Source organism: Colletotrichum navitas, assembly GCF_030913465.1.
Source record: "Colletotrichum navitas strain CBS 125086 chromosome Unknown LY79scaffold_73, whole genome shotgun sequence".
NCBI lineage: Eukaryota > Fungi > Ascomycota > Sordariomycetes > Glomerellales > Glomerellaceae > Colletotrichum > Colletotrichum navitas.
Window position 1 is genome coordinate 189,638 of NW_026850619.1, and position 14,523 is coordinate 204,160.

Below are 14,523 nucleotides of genomic sequence, written 5' to 3' on the forward strand. Positions count from 1 at the left end.
GTCGTTCAAGTACGGTACCCTCCTGCAATCTAGAAGGATTCAGAAGGATTCGGGCTTCCTTATGCATGCATGGTGGCGGGAAGGGGGGGGGGGGGGTCCCCGAATTTGATCAATGAGGGCGCGATGCTGCGGCTGACGACCTTCCTCTCTTGGCATGTCCGTTCTGCAAGGCCCGATCCTTCGACGCAATATCGCCGATTACCAGAGACCAGGCGTGACCGGAGTTGCGTCCGGAAAGCGGCCGGTCGAAGCCACAGCCAAACCCGAGAAGCCGTCGGGTGATGTTGAAATGGCGGGGGTCCTGTCTTGCACCAAAAAGGGATATATTCCCACCCTCGTATGCTAGACGCGCTGGAGTGTCATAATCTTTCCTCAACTTCAGCTGTTAAACCATGGCCTGGGTATTCAGATGAGAGGAAAGTGAAAGACGGTAGCCTCAGATGGTTTTATTGGTATGCATGGCATGGCTGGGTCCATGGTTCAGGTAATGCCCTGCTAAGAATCGTACGCGCGTGTGTGTATGCCACCCTATATAAGGAAAGTTTGGCAGGGAAGATTTCAACATGTCTGTCACAGAGATGAGGTAGGCAATCACAATGTCTCCTTTGCAATGTTCTCATGGCATCTTCACTCGGAGGAAAATGTGTTACCCGCACTGGTGTGCCACCATCTGTGGTCGGTCTCAGTGTAATGGAATGGAAGCGTCATCGTATCATCATGGTTCCCTCACGACTTTGGTGATCAACCACTCGGTGATCCCCCTGGTTATAACTGTCAATGCCTTCCTTCAAGCTGAATCTAAACTTTATCTCTTACCTACTAGCCCTATTATATTTGTTGGTCCTCAATATCGATATTCGACCACCCAACATGACTGACGTTACGAAGACCTTCCAAGAGCACAACGTCATCCCAGATGTTCTCCCCGCAGGGACGAAGATCCCGTACAACCTCGGCGTGCACTGGCCTACCGTCAGCCTCCGTACCCCGGCAGAGAGGCTCCATAGAGACCGAGTCCAAGAGCAGCCCAAAGTGACCACAAATTTCAAAGTAAGTAGAACCCCACGAGTCTCCAAGCAGCCCGCTATCAAAGACTCCTTTGCTGAGAATCTTCTTGTCTCGCCCCTTTACCAGCCAGACGACGCATCCCGAGGTGAATACATCCTGCTCATGGTCGACCCGGACCTCACGCGCTACAACGACGGCACCTTCGGCCAGGTCCGGCACTGGCTCGTCGCCAATGCGACGCTCAACCACGCGGGCGACGTCCTCGTCGACGACGCAGACGGCGCCGTCGCCGTATCCCCGTACGTCGGCCCCGCGCCCCTGGCCGCGCATTTGATCGGCGTCGGCGCCCGCCCATCCCGGTACACGTTTCTCTTGCTCCGGCACGTCAACTCGTCCGCCGCCACCACGCCGGCGGCGTTGGACGCCGCGACGCTGCGCAGGGAGTACGAGGGTGACGCAGGCGCGCTCGGCGGCGACGCGCAGCACATTGTCGACCGCATGGGGTTTGACACGCGGGCGTTTATCGAGACGAACGGGCTCGAGGTCGTCGCGGCGACCTTCATGTTCGTCGAGGGTAACGTCAAGAGCAGCCTGACGAACGCGGGGCTGCTGGTCTCGGGGGTTGCGCAGAGGGCTGTCGGATTGTGAGCGCATGAAGGGCGGGGAGGTTGGTGCTGCGTAGTGTTGCGCGTTTAGACAGGAATCAAAAGTATAGGAAAAGGGGACAAAGTAGAAGCTGGGCAAGGGGGACCCAGGCAATCTACCTGTGGCGTTTCTTGAACATTGCTCGTAGAGTTGACGAGCCGCGCGCCTCGGAACATGTGGCGATCATTGCTGCAAAATCATGGTCTACACAGGAAAGCCAAAAGCTTCTCAAGTGTCTGGCGAGCCGAGGTACTCTCCGTGGATTCTATCTTTGTGAGACCATGAACAAAAGACTTATCCTACTTGCCGGACAGTGTTCTTCGTATGTCATATCTGAGCAGTGGTTGCAGGATCAACGGCTCCCTTGATGAGACCTGTAAGTCGAACTACTTCGACTCTGAGGCTATCATGGACTGGGAAGTTGCCAGGCTGAAAGTCATGCCATGAAAGAGTGGCAAGCCAGTATTGAACATGGTCTAGACAAAACCCCAGTTGAAGGTTCGATAGCAGACAGGTTTCGACTTGGAGTGGGAAAAGGCATAAAGGGTATGGGAGGCTTATAATACATATTAAACCTAGGGTCCGGTTGGCCAGAGCCAACTCCCCTCAGATCTCACCATCATGTTCGAACATGACACGACGCTTATAGAGCCGTCTAGTTCTTCTTCATACCAGTGAACGAGTAGGAGGCTCGCGAGGTTACTTGTATGTGTGGCAGTCTTGGGAAACTGTGATGGTTCTCATGAACGTTGCTATGCAAGGAAGTATTCATATCCAGCATCACTGAAGTGTCATTGCTTCGGCACGCCTGCTTGGCTCTGGGGATCAAGAAACACAAACTTCGCATCCTCAATCGCGAGTAATCATTTTGAGCAATGAGCCCAAGAACTACCTGAATCGGCAGTGAGGCCGGGAAATCCATGCCGTGCAAAATAAAACCCCTCCACAATAGTCACACCGAACCAGGTCTTCAGCGATCCAACAGTCTGACTCAGCAAGTCTCATTGCCCATTTCCGTTTTGGCCCCCCTCGACTTGCTGGCTCATCCTTCTTTCCGCCCCCTTCTTCATCATCATGCACTCGTGCAGTTCCCGAATCACGTTCGAAGCCGATCGCTGACCAATAAAGATGGCATCGAATTGAGTCAGGATGCTTGGGTAACCGGTAAGACACTCTCTTGCTTCCCATAGGAGTCTCTCCGCCAGATCTGGCTCAGCAGTGCGCTCGAGCATCTCGTCGATGAGGGTGTTGTATCTTCTCTGGTTGGCCTCGTCGACGTGTTCCTGTGCGCAAGTTAGAACCGGATGCGGCGCGGCAATGGCCGTCAGGCATGCAGTCGTACGCCAGGTAGCGAGATCTGGGATGAGTTTACCTGTATATCGAACGCTAAGTTAATCGTGGGCTCTATGACATCCTCCTTGAAATCGACGTGAGGATATAATCTCTGAATCTCTTCGTTCTTTTTGATGGATTCGGCAATCATTCCCTCCCGACTCTTCCCGTCCAGTCCCGCCTGCTGATCCGGAGAGGAAGCCATAGCAGAGATAGCACCATTTAAGAAGTATTCCAGGTGCCAGTGACTAGGGCGACCGCATTTGTGATGCAGATGCTGTGTTGTGGATGAACAGCAATCAGATAGCCTAAATACTCTGTACTTATTGAGGTAATTGAAGGATGGAACTGTTAGGTACGCAGTGGGGGAAGGCCTAGTCCTTTTATGTTGCTAGTGTGCTGTACACGCGGGTAGATCAGCGGTTGCAGATGTTGGCCACCAGGGCGGCGCGGAAGATTGTGGCGTGTGCCGGTCAAGTCACAGGCCGCACAATCATTAGTGAGTCTTTGCCTGCACATACATTGTCCCCCCTAACGAGAAACTATGCTCTAAAGCCTTGGCGACCGTTGTTAAATCTTGTATCGAGACTGATTCAATATTTGAGGAAAGCGACGTATTCGAATCGCGACAGTATTGACACTCTGGCATTTAGTTACTTTTCAGCTACTCTGGTATCGTGGGTATAGTACTTGGTCACCAAAGAATAGACTAGCATTCTTAAGTTTCTGTTGGTTTTTTACTTAGTTAATTAATAGGATCCTGTATCTTGTGATATTACAAAGGTTAAGAAAAGGTAGTTAAATTTATAGTTATTAATTATTAACTAGTTAATAAGGTAAAGTAGGAGCACAAGTGTAGTAGTACCCTTGCGTATAGGCAAAGGTAAAGGATTCTACTAGTAGGTAGTATATTATATAACCTACTGCCTCTAGCTATATTACCTATATACTAACACTAGTAACTTTCTTATATAGTAAAAGTCACTAGTGCTCTTATTTCTCTTAAAAAGCCTAAAAATATAATAAAATAAGAAAAGTAAAAGTATTATACTTTTTATAGTTATATACTACTATAAATTTATTTATTTATTTACTTAGTAAAGATAAGCTTATATTATCTTATTTAAGTATATTTCTTTTTAGCTATAGTTATTAAAGATATATACTTATATTAAATAAATTTAACTACTATTAATTTATATAGTTTATATAACTTATTTTTTTTAAGTACTTATTATTCTATATTTTATTATTTTTATTATTTTTTATTATATTTATATAACTTATCTTTTTATCTATATTTTTACTTTATTATAAAAAATAAGACTCTTAAGTGCTTAGTTTAAAGAGGACTTTATAAACTTATTAGTAAAGTTATTATTACTATAGATTTATTATACCTTAAAAAGCTTATATTACTTATATAATTATTATAGTACTATAATATTAATTATTAAGTGCTTTTTATAAGTAATACTTAACTTTACTAAATACTTATATAGTAAGTATAAGTTAGTATAAGTAATAGTAAAAATTAATAAGTTACTAAGCTTATTTATTACTATTATAATAGTTATAAAAAAAGTATATACTATATTAATACCTATAACTATACTATAGACTTTTAATATAAGAATACTTTATATTACTTATTTAGATTTAGTTAATAAAAAATAAAAGATATTATTATAAAAAGTAAACTTACTTTACTTATTATTAACCTCTTTATTAGTAAAAAAGATAATAAATCTTAACTATAAAGTTAAGTTATAATTATTAATAAAAGATCTATTAATAAATATAAAAAGCTTTATATTAAGTAAGTTAAAAAAATAAAAGTAAAGCTATAGTTAAGTATATTTATTTACTACTAGATTCTTTAGTTAAGTTATTAAATAGCTTTATTATCTAGCTTCTTATACTAGGCTATAGTAGATAAGTTAAAGTATACTTTAGGCTAATAAATAAAAGTAATATATATACTTTAAGTATACTACTAGATATAGTTTTACTAGGCTATAGGTAATTTCTTATTAATAAGTCTTAGCTTTATGCCTTAGCCCTTCTAGTAAAGTATAATAGAGGTGTTTTTAGCTAAAGTTAATAAGATAATTCCTTTATTAAATACTAAAGGTTTATTCTTTATAAGTAATATTTTTTATTTTATAAGGAGCTTTACTTTAGTAAGCTTATTATCTTTATAGTTAAAGAAATTAACACTAGTTAAGCTAATTATATTATTTATCTATATCTTAATTATTATAAAGTTAAGGTTTTTTATAAATAAAAGAAGTAAGTATAAGTTATATAAAGTAGTAACTATATTAAGTTTTTTATAGTAGTAGTAGTTATAAGTTACTTACTAATAAATACTTACTTTAGTAAGGCTATATAATAGCTTTACTACCTTTATTATAGTACCTTAAAGGTAATAATTATAGATCTATAAAGAAAATTATATATAGATAGTATAGTTAAGTTATAAAGTTAACTATATATAGGCCTATATTATATCTTATAGCTATATTACCTTATTATTAGCTATAAGAGAAAAAGTAAGTATAAGAATTATATACTAGCTAGCTCTTTAAATTATAAGTAACTAAACTAGTAAAGTTTCTTTACTATTATTACTATAACTTTATACTATAAGTTATAATTTCTTATATAGCTTATTATTTTTACCTTTAACTTTATTAATAAGGTAAGATTTAAAGATATAGCCTTAGTAAATAAAAAGATTATATATAATAATCTTAAATATACTATAGTTAATAAGGCCTTAGATTTTACTTTTTCTTAACTATTTAAAAGGCTTACTAGGTATAGTAATAATACCTTAGTTATATAGTTATTATATAAGTACTAGGTTAGCCTTTTCTTTAGCTAAAAGGAAGGTACTAAAGGGCTTATCTATTTTCTATAGTAGTATATTAACTAAGGTCTTATATAGTTACTTATAGGTACACTATAGAGAAGAAGAGGCTACTATTTAGATAGGTTTTCTTGTCCTTATAGTAATAATAATAGTATTCTTTATATATTTACTAGTATAGTTAGTATCTATAGGTTAGTTAAGTTAAAGATTTATATTAATAGGCTTATTTACTTCTTTCTTAGTGTAGTAAGGTTTAACTAAGATAAAATAAAAGTTATATAGGCTATTAATATTAATAGTATAATCTTTATTATTAATAAATAGTAGGTAGTATAGGCTAAACTATTTACTTTTCTTATACTATACTTATACTTTACTGCCTAATAGTAGGTCTTTAATAGTAAAGGTATTTAGGCTATTATATACCTTAAGTGCCTTATAGACTTAGTATATTATATAGCTCTTATAGAGGTTATTAGTAGCCTTTTAGATAGTAGTTACCTATTAAATAATATTAAGTAAAAGAGTAAAGTTAGTAGTTATATAAAGGTAAGTACTAAATACTAAGAGGGTTAGTATAAGGCTATTAAGGCCTATAGTGTTATTAACTACCTTAACTATACTCTAAAGGATAAATTCTTAGTTAGTAGTTAGGTACTTTTTATATATAATTTTATAGGCCTATTAGAGCACTATATAGTATTATTTAACCTTTTTAATACTATAGTGTACCTTAATAAAGATAATCTTAACTTTAATACCTATTATATAGGCTTTATATAAAAATTTAGTTATAGTAAAGTTTTTACCTACGTTAGTAATAATTTAGTCTAAAGGTCTTTAGTAAATATTAATCTAGTAGTAATAAAGTGCCTCTTATATAGTCTTTATAAAAATATTATAAAGAAAGTATACTATATTAAAAGTAGTTATAGTATTAATAATATAAAGAACTAGTTAGTTATCTTTAAGGTATATAATATTAATAATAACCTTATAGTTAAAAGAGTAGTTATTATATAAGGTAAATTTAAATTATAAAGGTGCCTTCTTATAAAGCTAGTAGTAATAGTAGTATTTAGTTAAGTACTTAATAGCCTTAACTTTAACCTTATAACTAGCCTTATAAAGAACCTTATAAAGACAGTAGACTAATAAGTGCCTAAATTATTAGTAAAGTTATTATAACTTTATGTTAGTTAAGTAGTAACTAGTAAAGCTATATTTAGGTAGGCTAAGGAGTATTTATAGATGCCCTTATTTTTATATAACTAGTATTATAATATTACTTTATTAAAGGGTATTTATAAGGTTATTAAAGTAAATAAGTAATTAATTTATATCTACTAGGTAAAGTAAAAAGAGTATATTTATAGGTATTATATAAAAGGTAATAGGCCTAAATAGTATACTAACTATAATAGTGCCCTTTAAGTAAATAGTGTTACTACTACTAAACTAGATCTTTACTTAGCTAGTAGAATAGGGTAGGATTTTAGGTTTTTCTTTAAGTAGTTTTTATAAGTGTTTTTCTAGCTAGCAGAGCCTTAATTATCCTAATTAGGACATTAAATACTAATTAATATTAACAAAATAAACAAGACATAGAATTTAACACTTATAAGTTAACCTTTACCTTTAACTATAACTTTATTATAATAGTAATATAACTAATCTTAAATATTCTTTTAATTTTATATACTTAATTAGGCCTTTTTAGCTTAATTAAGTACTTTACCTACCTTATAACTATATAACTAAATAATAAGACCTTTTATATATAGTTCTATACTACTTAGTAATAATAGTATTACTAACTAAGTTTAACTACTAACTAGAGATAGACGTTTAATTAATAAATTATAGCCCTAATTAGACTAAGGTCTATTAATTAATGTTATTATCTTCTTAGATAGGGGTTAGTAAGTTACCTTTGTGTTTATAGGCACTTAGAGTACACTAGTAATAAGACCTTTAGGCAAGGTTATTTAGATTAGTTATATATATACTAGTTATCCTACTGCCTTATATATTAATATCCTACTTAGTTTTAATAGTGCCTTATAGTAAAATTAAACTACTAATCTTCTTATAACTAATATAGTAGTAACCTTTTTTTATAATAAAATAATAACTAAATAATAAAAACTAATATAAGAATAATAAGAACTAACTAAACTAGAAAAAAAATAAAACTAACCTAATTAGATATATAAGTATATATTTAACCTTAAAAAAGACTTAACTAAATAAAAAATAAAGAAAGTAAGAATTAGTACTATCTACTAGTAGTATAAAAGATAAAACTAAGAATTCTATATACTAGCCTTCTTTTCTCTTAATTAGGGAAAGCTACTTACTATTATAGAAGATAGTAAAGAATAAAGACAACAAGAACTAGACTTAAATATAGAAACACTAAAGATAGTAACTATATTACTAAGAACCTACTTTCTTAGACTAAGGTATAATACCTTAATAACCTTTATACTAACTAAATCTCTCTCTATTATATAATTTTATAAAACTATTAGCCTAATTAAGTTAAAACTAATCTTTACTTATAGAGAATAGTGTTTTATAATTAATAAGACTATAATAAAGAAGTATATATAGGCCTTTAGCCTTAATCTTAGCCTTATTTATACTAAGCTTTACTAGAAGATATAGTAATAAGTAAAGCTTTATACTTAAAAGGTATTATATAATACTCTTATTACCTTAATTAAAGTTACTTCTCTTTAAAAATAATAATATTAGCTTTTAGTAGTACCTAATATTTATTCTTTTTATAAAGACTTTTTACTAGTTATACACTATTATCCTTTAGTTACTAAATACCTAATACTACTTTATTAGTCTTAATCTTTAACTTTAACCTAAATATATCTAATTAGACTATTCTTAGCCTTAGTAAGTCCTTCTAAGGATACTATAAGACCTAGGTGCTTAACTTTAATTTAGACCTAGGGTAAATAAGAGACTTTAGTACTATAGCCTCTTTAAAAATATAGAAAAAAAAAAAAAAAGTAGACTAGTTTAACTATTTTAATTAGGCTAATAAGACTTCTTTAATAACTATTAGTTAAATACCTCTTAAAAGATAGCTTATTTTTACTATATATAACTATTATACTTAGTAAAATATAATAACTAAGCTAGTTACTTTTACTACTACTAACTAAGAATACCTTTAATATAGAACTAGAAGTCTTTATAGTCTTTAGCCTTAAGTATTTATTAAAATACTACCTCTTAGTTCTCTAGGAGTACTTATCTTTAATAGCTATAATATTACTTACTTCCTAGATAAGTATAAAGCTTTAGTAAAGTTAGCTAGTTACCTTAATTAAGAAAAAGTAACTACTTTACTATAGTACTTACCTAAAGAATACTAAGTAACTATTAAAAGTAAAGCTAGTACTTATACCTAGGCTTAGTTAAAAGAATACCTCTTAGAAACCTATAGCCTACTTAATAAAGAAGTTATCCTTTAACTTAATTACTATATTAAGATTTACTTTAAGGCCTTTTAATTAAGGATAATAACCTAATAATAACTATAAAGCTATTTTAAAAGTTAAAAGTATTTAAGAAAAGGCCTATGCTTAAGTAAAGCCTATTATACTTACTTAAGAACTAATTAAACTATTTATAAAGTAATATACCTAAGAGATAATTTAAATAGTAGCCTTATAGATAAGTATAACCTTTACTAATCTTTTTAAAAAAGAAAACTTTAGCTTCTTTAAAAAGTATATATTAGCCTAGATTAGTTAAAAGACAAGATACTAATACTACTATAGTAATTCTAATACTATAACTATTAGTATACTTATTATAGCCTAGGCTAGTATTCTTAAGACTAAGACTAGGTCTAATTAAGGTAATATAATAGTTAAAGGTATAATAAATACTACTAATATCTATATTTTACTAATCTAGTTATAAAGCTTTCTTAAAAGCTTAAAGCCTTAGCTATAATAATTAAAGGTAATATTAAAGTTAAAATATAATTAGTTACTTACTAGTAGTTACCTAGAATTATAATATAACTAAAACTAATAGTTAACTAAGGCTTTAGTTCCTTATACCTACTTTACTTATATTATTTTTAAGGTCTAGTTTTATAAAAGGTAATCTTAATTAGTACTAGTATAATAAGTGTAATAGTAAGTAGTACTAAAAATACCTTTAACTAAGAGAAAATAAACTTATAGGCCTAGTCTTACTAAACTATAATATTTATAAGTATAGTAAACTAACTAGACTTAATATTAAAGTTAATAAAGTCCTTAATACTATTATTATAAATAAGAGATATTAGTACTTACCTAATAAGGTTACTATTCTTTAATACTTAGTAAATAATACTATTTTTCTTAAGTTAGCCTAAGTAGCTAAAAGAGTACTTAATTAAAGTATTAAAAGACCTTAGTAATTAAAAATTAAATCTTAATAACCTTAAGGCCCTTAAAACACTAAAGTTAACTTAGTTAAGTATATACTAGACTATTAAATAATAATAGGTAACTAAGGTAATAAGTGTATATACTACAAGTACAAAGGTAGGTATATAGTATTACTAAAGCTAAAAGCTACTTCCTCCTTTCTTCTTCCTCTTTTCCCCTAAGTATTCCTAGTGTATATATACTTACTTTGCTTCTGTGCGCCCTCTAAGCATATAATCCTCTTATATATCCTACACGCTTACGCTGTACACCCTGCTTATTTAGTGTTATATAATACTTAACCTATGCTTAGCCTATTTAGCCTATTTATCTTTAATATAGTGCCCTTCTCTTCTAGGCTTCTGTCCTAGAAGCCTCTTTAGAGTAGGCTAGCTCTAGTGCTATTTCCTCTACTACCCTACTGCGCTATAAGCTCCTGTGGCCCCTTATATACTACTATATTACTATATATCCTCTTTATATAATTTCCCTTTTCTATAGTGTTACTATAACTTCTTTACTTAGTCTTATGTATTATTACTATTATATAAAACTAGGTAGGCGTAAGAGGCTTTTTCTTTTTCTTTTAGTTTCCTATTTAAACCTAGGTAGGCGTAAGAGGCTTTTTCTCTTTTTTTTAATTTCCTATTTTAGATATACTTTCCCTTTAAATTAGGCCTCCCTAGGCCTATATAAATAACTCCTTATAGTTATTTTTCTTTTCTTTTTTTTTTCTTTTCTTTAACCTAAATTAACTATATAAATCCTCTTCCTTTTGTTATTATAATTTTATTATTTTCTTTATACTTTTACTATGCTTACTAGCCTTACTAACTTGTTATTATTATGTCTAGGTAGAAGTGTATTTTATACTTTTCTTTACTTTATTTTTTTTATAAGCGCTATACACTTATAGTACTTTCTACGCTTATTTTATAATCCTACGCTAATATCTATATAGAAATTTTAAATACTTACTTGTTTTCTTTTTTTACTTAACTACTGTTATACACTTATTTTACCTACTTATTTACTACTTAGGCGTTAATATTTTATTTTATAGATAGTACCTCCTAAGGGTCCTCCTAAGCCCCCTAAGGGCCTCTCTAAGGGTCTTCTAAAGACTAGCCTTACTACCCCTAAGGGTAGTATAAAGGTATACTCTACGCTACTTACTTACTGCTTTTATTTATTACTAACTCTATATAGAAGCCTACTAAGAAGAAAGGCTATATACACTATAAGTATAGTAAAGTATATAATATACCTTATACGCCCTATATATACTACTTTTATACTAACAAGGCTACTAAATACTACTTTAACTAAGGTAATATATCTTATTATTATTACTACTTATTCCTTACTTACTTTTTCTTTTAGGCTAAGGTATATAATATACTTATTATACTAACAGTAGGCACTTATACCTAGGCCTTATATAACCTCTCCTTATATATCCTTAGTGCTACTTATACCTTGCTTACTTATTACTTAGATCTTTACCTTGCTCTTAGGCTATTACTAGGTACTTAACTAGGCTATATACACCTAGGATATATCTACTAAGGATACTTTTAATACTACTACTATAAGTATCTCCTTTACTACTTATCTAGTTTATATACGCTAATTTCTCCTAGCTTTAAACTATATTCTATAACACTAGTAATAATATAGTGTATATACTTATAGTAGTATATACTACTAGTAGTATACCCCTAGTGCCTCCTCCTGTTGCCCCTGTTGTACCCCTAGTGCTTTTGCCTATGCCTTTTGTTCTAGTTGCCCCTGCTATGCCCTTAGACACACTTATGCTTAGTACTACTAGCGCTGCTACTACTACTCCCCTCTTTAATAAAGAGTAGGCTAGCTACCTTATTATAGCTATTAAGAATATTACTACTATAGTAGCTTATATATATTACTTCTTCCTTACTACTTATAAGCTACTTACTTACTACTTATTACTAATATATATATAATACTACTTTATCCTCTAGTAGAAGGTATAGCTATACTTTAACTATACTACTACTAAGGCTAAGGCTAAGGCTAACACTAAAGCTAATAATAAAGAGGATAGTAGTACTACGCCCTCTAGTAGTAATAGTACTAAGTAAGCTACTTACTTATATTATCCTAGGATAGTCTTTTTAGCTTATTACCTACGCCCTATATATACTTTAGTTACTTATTTTAGCTTTATTTTCTTTAGTTATAGATACCTTAGCCTATAGGCCTTAGTTATTTAGCCTATAGGCCCTTAATACTACTATTATATTACTCCTCTGCTTCTTGTACTTATTAATAAGTAACTTTATCTTAATATAATACTATAGCTCCTAAGTGTCTTCTTTACTACTATATCCTTTTTATTAGATAAGGTACTACCTATTATACCTTAGTCCCTTATAGTTAAGGATTTTCTCTACCTTATATAGTAGCCTAGTGTTTATCTTATATAGCTATAGCTACTTAGGCTCTTTACTATCTTTGCTCTTAAATAGCTTTAGTAGAGATATAGGGAAAATATTATATATATAGTAGTAAGTAGAGGTATTAAGTTAGTAAGCTAGGCTATAGGAGCTAACTATAGTAAGTATATAAAAAAGGCTTAGCTACTTATCTATAAGTTTACTACTTAGTTACTTTTACTTTATATTTTTACTAGATAGTAGTACTTAGTCTTTAACCTTAAATCTCTTTAGTGTCCTTTTCTTGTTATATACCTATGTCTATTATATATTTACCTTATATAGTATAAGCTCTAGATTAGCTCTCTTAGTGTAAAGTTATTAGACCTTTTCTTCTACTAAGATATTTATAGCTAGTGCTACCTCTACTATTAAGATATCTATAGGCAGAGGTAGGTCTTAGCCTATTAATGCCTTGTTTAAGGATATACTAATAAATAAGTAATATACGTTATTATATATAAATTAAGCTAAGTAAAGTTATTACACTTAATCTACTTAGTCTCTTGTGTAGAAGCAGTAAAGATAGTGCTTTATATTCTAGTTCTACCTCTTAGTCTACCTATTAGTCTATAGGTAGAATATAGTACTTAGACACTACTTTATTCTTAAGAGGTAGTAGAGGTATACCTAAAACTTACTTATAAATAGTATACCTTAATTAAAGATAATACTTTTAGGTGTTTTAAAAGTTATAAATACCTTTATAAATAGTAAGTTAGCTAAGCTACTTATAGTAAAGTATAAGTTTATAGTAATATAGATACTATATTTTATATACTAATTAACTATAACAAAGATAGTGTTATATAGCTTTTTCTTTAGTAGTAATATTAATAGCAAAAGCCTTATAATAAAGTCTATTAATATTTCTATATATAGGCGTTTTAGTATTAGTAGTAAAGTAAAGTAGCTATAAGGGTAGTAATACTATAGCTTTATTTTCTAGTATACTATATATATATTAATATATTCCTTAATATCCTTCTATAGTCTATTTTAATAGTAGCTTCTCTATAGTAGCTATATTATATAGCTAACGCCTAGATGTCCTATATACTCTATATTATAGTAGTCTTCTAGGATCCTTCTCCTTATTTTCTCTTTTTAAAGTATATAGACTTATATCCCTTTATAGAAGAGACCTCTTGCGTTAATACACTAGGCTTCTTTACTGCCCTTACTCTTTATAGGCCTAGCTTAATTACTACGCTTTTACCTCTTAGACTACTGCTCTTCCTTTATAAAGGTGTCCCCCTATTAAAGTTATAGTAATATAGTAATTATTAGCTTTACTTTACTGTCTACTGTTTTAGAGTTATATTAATTTTTACTCCTCTATAGAATATATAATTTATAACTTATAGCCTTAGTAATAGGCTTAAGTAGTTAACCCTCTGCTTTATTACTGCTCTAGTATAGCTTTTACTATACCCCCTAGTTTGTCCTTTTTAACTAGTTAGGCTAAGGTTAGGCGCTTACCTTTACTATCTCTTAGCCCTCTGTATATATACCTCTCTTATATAGCCTTAGTAATATTACTATAACCTAAAGGGGTTCTTATTTTACCTTTGCCTACTATAGCTATACTAATGTTACCTTTACCTTACTACTTAGTAGCTACTCCTTATTACCTACTGTATAGTCTAGCCTTCTTAAGAGTCTATTTATAGGGTTTTATATGCCTAGTTTAAACTTAATATTAATATTATATACTACTAAGTTATTAAGC

The 14,523-nt window shown here is 31.7% G+C and overlaps 2 protein-coding genes across 2 annotated transcripts; one reads left to right on the forward strand and one right to left on the reverse strand.

The window, feature by feature from the left end:
* Positions 1-870: 870 nt before the first annotated feature.
* LY79DRAFT_523525 (phosphatidylethanolamine-binding protein) lies at positions 871-1,656 on the forward strand (the record flags this gene model as incomplete). The annotated part of the gene is made up of 2 exons (XM_060555547.1): positions 871-1,050; positions 1,135-1,656. 2 exons carry the CDS (start codon positions 871-873, stop codon positions 1,654-1,656), a joined length of 702 nt encoding a protein of 233 aa, XP_060410142.1.
* Positions 1,657-2,443: 787 nt separating this feature from the next.
* On the reverse strand, positions 2,444-3,326 carry LY79DRAFT_565740 (uncharacterized protein). Its single transcript, XM_060558754.1, has 2 exons — positions 3,026-3,326; positions 2,444-2,936 (listed from the first exon to the last, which is right to left on the reverse strand). Exons 1-2 carry the CDS (start codon positions 3,188-3,190, stop codon positions 2,655-2,657), a joined length of 447 nt encoding a protein of 148 aa, XP_060410143.1. The 5' UTR covers positions 3,191-3,326; the 3' UTR covers positions 2,444-2,654.
* Between the last annotated feature and the right edge of the window lie 11,197 nt (positions 3,327-14,523).

Excerpts from the sequence above, each read along its gene's own strand:
- LY79DRAFT_565740 (XM_060558754.1), bottom strand. The coding sequence starts at position 3,190 with ATGGCTTCCTCTCCGGATCAGCAGGCGGGACTGGACGGGAAGAGTCGG. Across the intron at positions 2,937-3,025 it reads ACTTAGCGTTCGATATACAG|GAACACGTCGACGAGGCCAA; the intron begins GTAAACTCATCC and ends ACTTGCGCACAG.